Source organism: Leguminivora glycinivorella, chromosome 4 (genome assembly GCF_023078275.1).
Source record: "Leguminivora glycinivorella isolate SPB_JAAS2020 chromosome 4, LegGlyc_1.1, whole genome shotgun sequence".
Lineage (NCBI taxonomy): Eukaryota > Metazoa > Arthropoda > Insecta > Lepidoptera > Tortricidae > Leguminivora > Leguminivora glycinivorella.
This window is the reverse complement of record NC_062974.1, coordinates 17,675,842-17,691,569: the sequence shown is the minus strand read 5'-3', so window position 1 is coordinate 17,691,569 and position 15,728 is coordinate 17,675,842. Positions and strand designations below refer to the sequence as shown.

The 15,728-nt window shown below is 36.2% G+C and overlaps 1 protein-coding gene across 1 annotated transcript in view; it reads left to right on the top strand.

The window, feature by feature from the left end:
* Positions 1-3,430: 3,430 nt before the first annotated feature.
* LOC125225315 (carbonic anhydrase 1) overlaps positions 3,431-15,728 on the top strand; it is a 39,661-nt gene continuing 27,363 nt past the window's right edge. The window contains exon 1 of the mRNA XM_048128963.1: positions 3,431-3,698. Coding sequence (XP_047984920.1) covers positions 3,662-3,698 — 37 coding nt within the window. The 5' untranslated portion in view covers positions 3,431-3,661. The remainder of the gene's footprint in view (positions 3,699-15,728) is intronic.

Below are 15,728 nucleotides of genomic sequence, written 5' to 3'. Positions count from 1 at the left end.
TCAATTCCACACTCGGCGTTAAAATACAACTTTGCCCCCTTGTATAACAAATAACTATTTTTGCGTTGTAGTTTCCTCACTATAGTGAGGGGAAAGTATGTTTACAAGTATATATCTCTAACTAGGGCACAGTATAAAGCCCTAGACGGGCATTTGGTTCGGGAAAAAGCCATTCGACAAAAACAAAGATTAAACTTAATTTTCTCTTGTGAATAACGTCGCCACGGTGTACCGAGATGTATATTGGAAAGTGCAACTGCTTTTCCTTAGAAAGCTAACTTTATTCCTTATTAACCGCCATTAAAGATAGTGGGCCAGGTCAGTGCGATGCGCTCTTTATTAGACTATAAAATAAACACTATATTGCATAAGCAAGTAATAGCGAATGATGTTGGCCAGTTGTCAAACATTACTAGTGTTTTCACACATTAAATAATAATTTGTTTCTGTTATAATAAGTTCCCGTGTGGTGACGGGTTAAGAGTTTCACCACCCCCTTTCTTCCCGTGGGTGTCGTAGAAGGCGACTGTGGGATATGGGTTAAATTGTGGCGTAGGCGAGGCTGGCAACCTGTCACTGCAATGTCACAGTTTCGTTTTCTTTCAACCCCTTATTTGCTAAGAGTGGCACTGAAGCCTGAGTAGTTTCATGTGCTCTGCCTACCCCTTCATGGGACACAGGCGTGATTGTATGTATGTATGTATAATAAGTTCCTGGAATTCGCGAAAAATATGTGCAATTTGAGGTCAGATTCATACTGGTCGTCCAGTAGCGAACTGTTCAGGAAGTTTCTTATAATGACCGATGTAGGCGTGGGAGTGATATCTACATTATTGGGTACGATGTCCTTATAAATAAACAAGGACAATAATATCATTAAATCACAAGTCCTGTAGTCAAAACAAAACGTTATCTACCTACAGGATGTTTAAACGTACCTAATGAAAATAAAAATCTCGATGTGAGGATATTTCGAGTATTGTGACCTGAAATTTTGCCAAGTTACTGTGCTGGTATTCAGGTTCAAATAACCCGTAAATTTTATACTTATATTCGTTTGCGAATAAATACACCTCCAGTTTCGTCTCCGGGAGTTGAATTTCTACATAGGTATATTATGTATTGTGATTATATCAAGTACTTCACAATCTTCACATGACCAAGGCTCGGAAAAACGCCTGTCATTTGGAAATCATAGCCATAATTTAGGGCCCATTTTATGAGTCGGAATTGTTCGTACACAGCCTGGAGGCATTATGTTATGAGACATATTTAAACGTTGACATTGTAGATAAATAGGAGTCTATATATTTTACGGAACAGGGCAAAAAAATCTAAATGACGGGCGTTTTTCTCGAGTCTCACTAGCATTCATATGTTGTGCTAGTGCTAGCTTATATTTGTTGTGCTACTTAGCTCGGTCAACGTTAGCACTTCTTGTACTGAGCCTGACTGAAATAACATGAGACGTTCAGGAGTTTCCGTGAAAATCCCAAAGAAGATAAATAATTCTCACTTCATCTGTAAATATAGTTTTGGGAACATACAATAGACTACTGCAACTAGGCTTACGAAAGTATTTTGATATACATTATGCTTTTGATCTCATCTAAATATTAAGCTCCTTAGAGCTCCAATTTTCCTGATCCTCCGGGTTATAAAAACAGGCTGCGTTGATATCTAATCACGTTCTCAAAAGACATATAAAAGAATTCAACGCGCAAAAATAGATAAAATATTTTTTTATTGTAATATTTTTAATGGTGCAGATATTTAAAATATTATACTTTACTTTATTAAATAGGAGGTAAGTAAGTACTTAATTTTTTTACTGTTTAGATAAAAATCTACCAAGTTGAGACCTGGGAGCCGATTGAATGTCGACCATTCGTATTCGTGAATTCCGTTCATGAATATCTCCACTACTAACGATTTAAATGCTACTAACAGAATCGAAAACGAGTGGTCAATACCACTAGATTACTAGCCGTCTTTTTTCGAAAATAGCACTTCGTCTTTAAAAAAAAAAAACTTTCGAATGGCGAATTCGTGCGTTCGAAATTCAAAAATCGGTCCCCAGGCCGTTAGTGTCTGATTTAAGAACAATGTCACATCTCAGCATACCTACGAGTAGGTATAATGAGATAAACAAAGAGATTTACCTTTTTGACTCGACAAAGTTCAGCAAGTGTAAACAACATGCACTCAAAACCGCACGCTGGCACTTGGGTGGAAGAAACCCATTTGCTTACCGTAGCCACCCGTAGAATAATATATAATATCTTAGACATATTATGTTGCAGTGTACTTGCTCGTACCGTACCACAAACTATAATACCTATAATTAGGCATAGGCATGTACCTCTAGATACTTGATATAATGGCAATAATTAAAATTTTGTCTTAAAAACACTTCACGGTACAAAGATACTTTTCATAGGTATGTTAGGCATTTTTTTATCCCTATTTTTATGTTAACAAAATTGAGTTTCGATATTTCAACACATTAGGCGTTACCTACTATAAATTTTATCCCTATTAGTCCAATGCCCACAGATTGTCTATAAAAAAAGATTGGCCTTTATAATAAAAAACATCATGCAATAATTGTGCGACTATACTAAATTAAATTGTAGCTACCGGTTAAATTACACTGATACTTACTTAAGGTAAATTTGTTTTTACAAAGTACAACGAAGGTCAATGTTAATTTGTTTGCTGGTTGATTGCAAAAAGCGATCTAACTGATCGAGCTATTGTTTAATGAACGGTATAATTTAACTAAAAACAATGTTCCCTTTTTCCTGGTGCTAATATTAAAACAACAGCATATCTCGCAGAGGGAGGTATCCTGTTGATGGGAAATCAATCATATTTTAGGATTTATGGATTAAGGTGCATTAGGGTAATTTCGAAAGTTGTCTAATTTCGAAAGTCGTATAAAAACCACCATTATTTCCATCATAAGTATCAAGATTCCCCTTTCGAAATTACCCGAGCGTTTATTTGATTCGAAATTACCTTAATGCACCTTAATGTATTTTGTTATAGGTATTATTCATCCAAATTTATAAATCTGTAAATAGAAAATTATCTATCATCGTGAATTAATGAGTGCAATAAAATTACAATAATAATGAATAACACGCAAAGTGTGAAAACGCTTGACTGACATAATTATCAATATATCACTTTAATTATGAAATAGTTCATCATAGAGGTATAATTCATATATTAAACAGTTTTCTCTTATCAGTAACATAAAATGAACAAACCTTTTCAAGGGAAATAAATACACTTTCATGACATCGACATGTGACAATTACGATTAAACTGTAAATATTTCAGTAATCAGAAAACAATTGAGAGTGTAGAGGGGAGAAGAGGCATCGTCGCCGGCGCAGCGAGCAGTGGCGAGCGGCGCGGCGGCGGCGCCGGCGGTGAGGCAGAGACGAGCACCCGCGCCCGCGCGCCGCTTCAGCGAGGAGGTGCTCGCCCGCCGGCCCGACGAGCGCCGCACCTCATTGCAGCCGGCTCCCTCGTATAAAGCGGAGGCCCGCGCCGCCCGCGCGCAGTCACGACCCGACCACGCTCCGTGCACTCCGACCTCGCACGTGCATATCTATCCTTACTTACGTACGATATAGTGACTACAGTGACAATGGCAGAACAGGAATGGGGATACACAGGCGAGAATGGTGAGTTTTGACAGTGTTTACGGATGAACAGGTTTTCGCAACCGGTTTGTTTACATCGCCGCACGTGACCCTTATAAACAAAACGGCGTATACTTATTTTCCTCATGGGTCTGAAGCCTTTCTGTAAACGGCCAGACGGCTATACGTACAATAACTTTATTAAAAATAATTAAATTAATAATTAGTTTCTTTAAAACATATTTTTGCGGTTTATGAATGAGTTATCAATTTCTTTCCGTTGATGATACACCTGCTTATTTACATAACACACAAGGCTACAACGTAAACGTATTGTTTAGTCTCTTCGAAATAAAGAAATACTATGTATAAATTAAATATACAGGTTGTTCATGTTCTCTCTGTAATATGATAACTGTCATTAGCATTTAAAATTAAACCTACTTGCACTGTGTACTTATCATAAAGTTCGTCATCAATTTGATAACACATTGTAAACAAAAGTGTCAATATCTTGCAATGTTAAGATGAGACAAAAAATCATTGTAAGCTCCATCATCCCTCTTAATCTATCAATGCGAGGAAGAAAATCTTAATCTGCAAAATATTTCATTCGCATAGGTATTCCGGTGATTTTTATCTTTTACTCCTATTTGCCAATATTCATATTTGGGAAATTTTGCGATTATTATATTTTACAACACATAATTAAAACATTTCTTCCACAATTTTATATGTTTTTTTTTATTTAAAATTGATTTGGTCCCCTACCACTCTATGAGTAACATATTCTAATCAGAATAAAAATGTATACGTATGCCTAATTATTGGAAAGGGTTATTAAATGATAATCGCGATAGTTTATAATTGAGTGATTAGTAAATTGCGAACAGCAAAAGTAGTGCCAAATTAAGCGGCAGAGATTGCGTGCGGTGCGGCGAACGTTGGCCTAGATCAGTGCGGTACCGGCCTTACAACTAAACTTCTTCCATCGAACACTTTTTGTATCGTTCTTCATATTTTCACACTACAGTCTAACACGAACTGGTAAACCCCGATCACTGTGAATAGAAACTGTACATGATAATTATTTGAAAAACTTGCAACATTGTCTTAAACTACTTAAAAATAGGCATATGGTAGAGCAAGAGCCCGCGCGCGAAAATGATAATTATCAATTCCTAACAGTATTTTTAACACATAAAAATCAGCCTTGTGAATTTAAGGAAAGTTAGTGTTAAAAAACCTTATAGCAAAAAAATGGCCAACGGGCCGAACTAGCTAACATGCAGACATTAAACGTCGATACGAACTCTACATTATCCCAAAGATTCAACCTTGTTAAAATTAGGTAGGTCTGGCGACTCTGGGCTCTGAGTCTAATAATGGCAGCCAGTTGTATTTTTTTTTGTTAACAAGTAGGGACTGTCTTTTTCAAACAGCGTACGGTGGTAGATGTCATCCCTACTATTTAAACACTATTAAAACTATCTTAATAAATATTTTTCCCAAGTCTTAGAAGCACTCCGATATGAAGGTAAGATATTATAAAAGATAAGGAAGTTCTAAGCAATGATCGATGAGATAAACAATAAGTGCACACTCGAAGCCCTTTATCTCCTAAAATGTGTCAACATTACACAAGGAAACTTTAATCACCCAGGCATATCACCGCTGAAGAATTCAGTTGCGTTTGATTACATTATGAAATGCATCATACAATTTTACCGCGAACTACTTATAGATAACATTATAAACCAGCCTATTATTATCTTCTCAACTTGTGTGTGCGAAAAAATAAATATACTTAAACGATTTTTTATAAAGCAAAAAGTCTGCGAGCGATACTCTTTTTTTATTACAGGAAAAATACCGCTGTTCCAAAAGGTCGTCGATTCGAGTTCTGACAGAGATGTGTTTTTATACATTGACCCTATAATTAAAAAATGCACTAATTGATAATCTGCATGACATAGAAAATCTTATACTTTAATGAGGTCTAGGTTGATTTGAAGCGTCCGAAAGCGATACTGAAATAAATTACCTTAGATGCAGTTATTCAAAAGTGTTACTACTATACTTACTTACGGTACCTGATACCTGTGGTATCAATACTATCAATGTATATAATTTTAATACTTTGATGCATAAATACTCATAATTACAAGAAAAAATAAATAATACAAATTATGCAGACGTTGAGCGCGTATCTAATGTTGCCTGAAAAATACACCAATTGTCAACAACCTTGAAATTTATGTTAATCTTGGTACTTACAAAGACTACTAGTATAATAATAATAACAACGTCATCATGTCAACTTAAAACGAGTCGTAACTAATTATAGAAGTATTTTTCAGCATTAAGCTCGTTGACCATCGCCCGAGATAATTCTACAGTAATTATTCGACTGAATACTTTGAAAACTGTGACAATGAATCACAGCATTTATAATGAGTTATTCATTTTTTGCCAGATTAGTACACGGACTCTGTAATTTGAAGAATTTGTAAGAAGTTATTATAAAACGTAAAATAAATAAAACCACACTTAGCGCTACCTCTTCAATTATTTAGCTAATAAAAACTTATGTTACTTATGATAAAAGAAGGTGGTGTCATAAATTTTGTTTTGCTTTCCACCTTAAGAACCATAATTACTTTATGCTTAATTGTAACCATTTTGGTTATTCACAAAGAGTTTCTTATTTCGCCTGCTACTATAGGTACTCCGTTTTTTACAGATCACAAAAATTACAAGCATTTTTATTTACGGCAATTTGTTCCGTATATCATTTGAGTGGCCATTGCAATTAATCATGCTCTAAACTACTAATAGTTATTTGTTATACAAGGGGGCAAAGTTGTATTTTAACGCCGAGTGTGGAATTGAAAAACGAGCAAGTGAAAGGATTCTATAGTTGAACCACGAGCGAAGCGAGTGGTTCGAGAATAGAATCCTGAACTTGCGAGTTTTTTAACATACGAGAAGTAAAATACATTTGCACCCGAGTGTAACACAAAATTTTTCCCTTCACTATAGCGAGGAAACTACAACGCAATAAATGCGTTTATCACTGCTTCTAGTAGTTCCATAGGTGGTAAATGGTCTTTATTACTAGATTCACCTACTTTTATCAATTTTAAAGCAGTTAATTTGATTTTATTCAAGGTCAAATTACTTTACCCACTAGTGGATAAAATACGTTTTTACCCGCTGGTATTAAAGGACAAAACACATGTTTCCGAGCTAGTGAGGGGAGAAAAATATTAAAAGGTCGGTTATTTAGTACTTAAACTAAATTTAATTTCACAATAAACTTCATTTTCAATTATTAGGCCCTTAAATAATAGGGTCGATAAAATTTATATCAACAAAAAGATAAGATCTCTCCATAACAATTAGTCATCGGGCCCAAAACATCAATAAGGAGTTATTACTTATTACAACGATAGCCGGACGTTTATTGCATTTACATTGTCGCACGAAATAGCATTATGGAATTCCTATATTAAATGGGCTACTTGGGACAGTTGGGAGAGTCGGAAAATTTATACTCATGCACCATTACAAGCGCCAGTTTTCATGTGTCGGATGTAAATTTAGCCTAATCGACTACTCAATCTGGTTTAATCTCGTAGTAAAAGTTGAATCTACCATAGAAAATATCAGCATAATCATGTACCATAGTAAAAACTGCTTAATATTATCTATAGAGGTACCTATAGATAAACACGCCTGTATGGGATACAGGCGTGATTGTATGTATGTATGTATGTAGGTACCTATTGCAAATTATTGCAGGATATTCAATAAAGTAGGTTGTTTTTTTCGGACCATTATTTTGCAATTTATTTAATCAGCATTCAGCACAATTAAAAACCGAACCTAATATGTCGTCACTACTTTTAAAAACTCTCGTATCTCACGCTGCTTCTCGAAGTTAAAACGCAGTAAGTCTATATGCATTCCATACATACTTACTACAATTTTCTTTTCATTGACCGACGAAGATACAAGTTTTTTTAAAAGTAGTGACGATGTGTCTTCATAAATGAGCTACATTTAATACACTGTCATACTTCATGCATACTATAACACTAAAACAATGACCAGGTACTAATTACCGTTATTATCAATAATTAACACTAAGTCAATCATTCTAAACCTATAGTTAGAGGAATTGAGGAGATTAAGCAAATTATAAGCTATTGTAAAGCAAGCAAGCCGGCAAGTATTGCTGTGGAGACCAAGACTGGGAAGCCGAGGTGACGGGAAACCACGAGCCAGATGGTCGGACGATATCAAAAAGACGTCAGGGCCGACCTGGCACAGAACCGCCGCTTACAGAACAGAATGGAAACCCATGATTCCCATGAAAGAGGCATATGTTCAGCAGTGGACGCAAATATGCTGAGAAGAAGAAGAAGAAGATAAGCTATTGTGAAAAATTCCTTTTTACTATTGTTCTTAAGACATATTCTCCTCATCGTCGTTGAGATAAGAATACACGACTGAAGCTGAAAACAATCGTTTTAGTATTGTAAAACGTGTATTTCCGCTGTCCATGGAATTATTCTATTGTTAACTCTATGTATAGTTTAAAGTACATTGAAACATCTCAAATGCTCTCAATATTTAATTTCATTTATTCCACATGAAGAGGTACCGAAATATTATTTAGGTACGGTTTTTTTTATCATAAAGGTTTTAGATAGGTAACTGATCATTATGCACAGTTCTTTTTTTATAGTTTTCCTTGTACAAGTTCATAAAACTAGTGATTTGCGGCCACTGCGGTTGTCCCGTTCCACCCGATCCGTCCCCTGTATTATGTTATCGTATCTACATATATTGATTCACAACTGAACAAAGTTTTAACCAGAAACGTCTGTAAAGGATGTTATTAAGCTTAGAAATACAATAAAAAAAAATCAAATTAAAAAGTAGATATTATCATGGGCCGGCGAATCGTTACTGGCGAATTACCAATGTTACTTGGAAGAAGAACTCTGGTAGCCATTTAGGAAGCGGAAGAAATTCTTAATTAAGTGCAGCCACAAGGTCTTCAATTTCGGCATAGTGGGGACGTTTATCGACAAAAAGAGGCCAAACCTTTTTTTCTTGACCAAAGCATGAAACTTGGCACAGTTGTTCCTTATATCAAAATAAGCCGATTAAGATCGGGAGCCTTCGGGAGCCTCCCCCTGGGGCTCGGGAGGGGGGTCAAAGTACCGCTTCACCCGGCTTGCTTTGAAAAATTCTAACATACCCCGTTTAGTTCATAGGTCATGTTTGGTATCGTTTTCGAGTAAATCAATAACGTAGAATTCATTTTTGGTACTAAAATTATAATTTAATGGTAAATAAAATAAAAAAAATGAAAAGTTTGAAATTTTCATCTATGACTTACAAATTCAAGTCATCATAAATGTCAAACTGTTAGCTTTTTCTACAAATAAAAAATATGATATGAAAGCCTATTTAATATAGATTATGAATAATATAACTTTTACCCACCTTTACTAACGTTAAGTTTCATAAAAAAAACCTTTAAGCCGCGCGGCGTCGGGACGCCGCGAGCGTAATTTTAAAATGCCTTTATTTTAAAAAACTCTATTAGAACCCGTTTAGCTATTAGGTCATGTTTAGTATCATTTTCGAGTAAATAAATAACGTAGAATTTAGTTTTGGTACTAAAATTACCATTTAATGTTAAATGAAATAAAAAAAAAATAAAAAAAAAATCTGTGAGTTGCAAATTCAAGTCATCATAAATGTCAAACGGTTTGCTTTTTCTATAAATATAAAAATATGATATTAAAGCCTATTCACAAAGGATAGTACGCGTTCACTTTCATATATTTCGACGACCGGTCTGGCGCAGTCGGTAGTGACCCTGCCTGCTACGCCGCGGTCCCGGGTTCGAATCCCGGTAAGGGCATTTATTTGTGTGATGAGCACAGATATTTGTTCCTGAGTCACGGATGTTTTCTATGTACATAAGTATTTATATATTATATATATCGTTGTCTGAGTACCCACAACACAAGCCTTCTTGAGCTTACCGTGGGCCTCAGTCAATCTGTGTAAGAATGTCCTATAATATTTATTTATTTATTTTATTTATTTATATTTGATCGCCAGTATCAGAGGTGTGTTAATGCATAAATAGAAAAAGATTCATTATTATTGACTCCGGTGTCGACAACGGCAACACTCAGGTCGGACCACACGATCTAAAGACCGACTGTACCTGTTATTTATTCATTGTAGTGAATCCTGTAAGAAATTTAATTAATAGTATTTTATACAATCGTGATATAATACAAAACTTTTCAGTCGAGTACTATGTGTAGTACGGTACGAGAGTGAAAAGCTTAATTATATCACTATTGTATACAATACTTTTTCTACGAGTCATCACCTTCATCATCAATGGACGGAAATATCACCATTCATGCAAGTTAAAATTAATGTCAATAGAGTCGTTCACCGTTGTATCAACATCGAATTACCTATCAACCAATTGTTTGTAATAACCGTCTCTGATTGGCCGATAACGCGACAGATAAAAAAAATGTGTTTCAGATGCAGGAAAATTTGCCAGGTATCGCAAATTAGTATAGAAATTGTATGAAGTTCTATTTTTGAAATTATTATAGTTAACGAATGTCAATTATAATGAGCTTATTATAATTGAGTCGGAACTGCCATAGAGTATCCAACACTGAAAAGTTAGCACTAAGTTTAGTCTGTGGTGTCCTAATTAACAGATTACTCATACTCATACTATACATTCCCTTCACAGAGACATAGCTGGGTACATATGGAACTGCATAAGGAAGGCTCTACCCTCTTTATGCAGTTGCATCGGTTTTTGCAACCTGATTTACATTTACATCTTGTAACTTCTAAGCATATACTGGCCACTTCAGTGTTGCCTGACTGGGATGGAAGGAAGAAGGAGACGAATGGGTACCACACTACCCATTCGTCTCCTTCTTCCTTCCATCCCCAAGAAGACGGACTTGGCAAATTTTGGTGTGGCACCAACGCCTGACTCCAAACAAGAACGCCCTGAGTCCCATTTCTCAAAACTGAAAGTTACAAGTTACAAGCGGAAGTCTCTTTGCAACTTGTCATATTAGACATGGACAACCAGTTGAAAATGTAACTTGTAGCTTCGAGAAATGGGCCCCTGGTACACTGTGCGCAGTATATGCTGATGCAAGGCAGCCTCTGAAGGAGGTATGTTCTCCAATTGTCGATCTTTTCTGGTACCTAAAGAGGTAGGTACTTCGACCACTCATTCACCGTTACGCAACGACTTGGTCTGAAACAATATGTGCATTATCATTTTAGAGTCTACAACTATCAAATTACAACTTTTTGGTGGATCACGTAACCTTCAGTATTACCCACTTACGTTACGTATCATACAAAATTATTACAAACTTTAGTAGAATCTGATTTGCCTCTGATATTGCTCCATCTTGTAATAGTTTGACACCTTGGGTGGCCTGGCTAAGTTTCAAAATCAAAAGAAAACGTTTCTAGATTAGACATAGTATGGGATAGGTACGATAAACGCAGCTTGAAACGATCAACAAGGGAGAAACATGGCCACCCAAGGCTTCAAACTATTACGAGATGGAGCAATATCATAGATAGGCTAATCATATTCTACTAAAGTTTGTAATTATTTTGTACTAGCTTTTACCCGCGGCTTTGCCCGCGTTATAAAAGTATTCATTAAGATTTTCATTTGGATGCGTAGGGACCGTAGGTTTCTCTGTAGGTATATTTATCTGCGATTATTTCGATTGCACGTAATACTTTTGCTTGCAATGATTGTAGAAATATTACACATCGACCACAGCGTAGGTAATTCTATATACGCTGGGGAAACCTTTATAAACATCCCACATAGCCCGTATTTCGACACTATGATCGGTAAAAAGTACTTTTTTCTATTATCCCTTACAATTTTTTACATTTTGCTTATACTTATCGCAAACGTAATCTTCAAGCAAGCAAACAACGATCGTCTTAGAGCACATTGATTGTAAGAGACCGCCGACCAATTATCCGTATCCCTCTAACGATACCCATATCCGTATCCGTATCCGTATCGCTATCGCTATCGCTATCGCTATCGCTATCGCTGTCGCTATCGCTATCCCTATAGCTATCCCTATCGCTATCCCTATCGCTTTCCCTATCGCTATCCCTATCGCTATCCCTATCGCTATCCCTATCCCTATCCCTATCCCTTATCAAGATGTTTAATGATATAACACTTTAAGTTCTCGCGCTTTGTACACATATTTAAAGTCACAACATACAGGTCGAACGCGATTAATTAACATTATTTTTATCTTTTTACAGGTCCGCGAACGTTTCGATTTAAAGTCACATACAGGTCGAACGCGATTAATTAACATTATTTTTACCTTTTTTTGGGCCCAACGTTTCGGCCAGGTTGCACTGGCCGTGGTCGCGGAAGACTGACGTCCCAGCAAAATGTCACCGGAGATGTAAACAACACAAAACTACCCGATATTAATTTATATAAATGTTCGGGGTAGACAAATAAATATAATCTACCCGCTTTTAGTTAATGTTTATTTCCCACCATGTTTATTTTAAAGGTAATAATCGCGTTCGACCTGTATGTGACTTTAAATATATGTTTAATGATTTCTTATCAAGTGCTAAAATATAAAGTTTCATGGTTTTATCTTTTAAAATTAAGAAATACCATACAAACTTTCAACCTATTTTTCAACCCCTTCATCCCTTTTTTTCGAAATAAAAAGTAGCCTATGTTCTGTCTCAGGGTCTAAAGATTGTCTGTTCCAAATTTCATCAAAATCGGTTGCGTGGTTTAAGCGGGAAAGCGTAACAGACAGACAGACAGACAGACAGACAGACAGACAGAGTTACTTTCGCATTTATAATATTAGTATGGATGATAGGTAAGTGTGTAATAGTGAAGGTGATCCACCAAAATGTTGTAATTTGATTAGTTGCAGAATCTGTTTAAATAAAATGACAATGCACATATTGTTTCAGATCAAGGTCCTTACGGAGCAGTGAATGAGTGCCGGAAGAACCTCTTTACTAGAAAAGATCGACACTTGGAGAACATACCTCCTTCCGAGGCTGCCTTACTTCATCATATACTGCCATTTGATTTGTCTAAGACTGGGGCTAAAGACATGCCAACCACACCCTTGCTGCCGACGCATTAGGACACCACGGACTCCACTGCCAGTCTAGTGCTGGCCGAATTTTGTGACACGCTGCACTTAACGATTTAATCCGCAAGGCTCTCGGCACACCGACAACCCTCGAACCTGTCGGCTTGTCAGCAGCAGACGGAAAGCGGCCTGATGGTTGCTCGCTTTTGCCTTGGTTTCTGGGACGACCCTTGGCGTGGGGCGTGACCTGTGTGGATACCTTGGCTCCGTCCAACGTCTAACGTTCGGCCCAGAAACCAGGGACTGCTGCTGCAAAACGCCCAGTTTAAACGCGCAAATATGCATTTTTAAAAGACAACTACATATTTGCGGCAATTGCATTTGAAACATTTGGACCATGGTCATCAGACACCAACCAGTTCGTGAAGGAAGTTTCCACCAAACTTGTCTGGGTGTTTGGTGACATAGGCATAGGCTTTTATATCATATTTTTTATTAAAAGAAAAAGCAAACAGTTGACATTTTTGTTGACTTGAATTTGCAAATCATAGATGAATATTTTTTTTTATTTATTTACCATTAAATTATAATTGTAGTGCCAAAAATAAATTCTTTGTTATTAATTTACTCGAAAACTATATCAAACATGACCTAATAGCTAAACCGGGTCTAATAGAGTTTTTAAAATAGAGGTATTTTAAAATTACGCTCACGGCGTCCCGACGCCGCGCGTTGTAAAGTAATTTTTTTGTGGAACTTAACGTTTGTGAAGGTGGATAAAGTTATATTTTTTATAATCTATTTTATTTTTAGAAAACGCAAACAGTTTGTCATTTATGATGACTTGAATTTGTAAATCATGGATGAAAATTTCAAATTTTTTAATTTTTTTAAATTTTACTTACCATTAAATTATAATTTTAGTACCAAAAATGAATTCTACGTTATTGATTAACTCGAAAACGATATCAAACATGACCTAATAGCTAAACGGGGTCTAATAGAGTTTCTAAAATAAAGGCATTTTAAAATTACGCTCGCGGCGTCCCGACGCCGCGCGTCTTAAAGTAATTTTTTTGTGGAACTTAACGTTAGTAAAGGTGGATAAAAGTTATATGTTTTATAATCTATATTAAATAGGCTATCATGTCATATTTTTTATTTATAGAAAAAGCAAACAGTTTGTCATTTATGATGACCTGAATTTGTAAATCATGGATGAAAATTTCAATTTTTTTACTTTATTTTATTTTATTTACCATTAAATTATAATTTTAGTACTAAAAACTAATTCTACGTTATTGATTTACTCGAAAACGATACCAAACATGACCTATTAACTAAACGGGGTAAGTTAGAATTTTTCAAACCAAGCCGGGTGAAGCGGTACTTTGACCCCCCCTCCCGGGCCCCAGGGGGGAGGCTCCCGAAGGCTCCCGATCTTAATCGGCTTATTTTGATATAAGGAACAACTGTGCCAAGTTTCATGCTTTGGTCAAAAAATTTAAGGTTTTGCAATAAACTCCCCAGCTATAAAGGTGACGTCACGATTGCATCTGTAATCTTGCATATGAAGTAGGCAGAGATTGTCGAGTGTGTCTCGATGTCAATAGGGTGAGCTACGTATTGTTTGCGTGCAGATAATAAAGGGTTATTAAGCCGAGTAGTCTATTGGCAACAGTAATGACATCTCTAACGTGAGGAGCGATCCGCCTTGCACTCGGGCAGGGTGTTTCACACAAAAAATAAGGAAAAATCGTCTTCCTAGCCGTATCCCGTTTACTTATGGTCGCCTTTCCTAATACGGCGTAGGTAACCAGGAGCGTATTTTTGTTTTGTTCTAGGTTTATTTTTGTATACTCACCTAAATAAAATAAATTGTGATATTTTTTCTGACTACATTTCAAAGTTATCTAAACCAAGTTTATCTTATACTTTTAAACGAGCAATTCTTGTATATTTATTTATTTATTTATTTATTTATTTATATATACCTATATTTATTTACACTGACGATCTCGGAAACCGCTCTAACGATTTCGCAGAAATTTGTTATGTGGGGGTTTTTGGGGGTGAAAAATCGGTCTAACTTATCCTTAGGTCCCGGAAAACGCGAATTTTCGAGTTTTCATGAGTTTTTCTTCGCGCGCCATCTCGTGTGCAGTAGTTGTACTGTTAAGACAGAATTCTTTCGGTTGATGTAAGTACTATTTATTGCAAACACTAGATGGCGACACAGGTCAAGGCTAAAACGAACTACTATTTGAGTTTTTGTGGCGAAATGCGCGCCATCTCGTGTGGAGTAGTTGTGTTGTTAAGGCTGAGAATTCTTTCGCTCGATGTAGGTACTATTCATTTTTGAACTAGATGGCGACACATGTCAAGGATACGAAACAGAACCGAGCGAAGCTCGGTTGCCCAGATATTAAATACTAAATGCGGAAGGTCCAAATAATTTTACAAGGATCACACTTCTTTGATTTGCTGGTTTTACCCTCCGCTGTAGAGTCGTTGTCAAGTTAAGAGAAATGTTTGTTGCCGTTGACAAACCTCTCAAATAAGTAATGTGTTGATTATTTTGAAATACAAAACATTTTTTATAGGTTCACAACAAAAATTCAAGCCAACTCACATAAAAATTAAAAATTCGAAAAATAAAGAAACACCCTAAGAAGGCAGGCTCTTCGAGAATACTTCATACAGTGCGAATTACATGAGACGACATTACTCGCGGTGTCCAACCCACTGTTTACTATTAAATTACTACCCGCTATGTGCAACGACACACCTAGCGCATGACAATAGTGAGAAAAACACAGTTATGAATATATCTGCAGCGAATAGGAAGTCAATTAAACTTATAAAT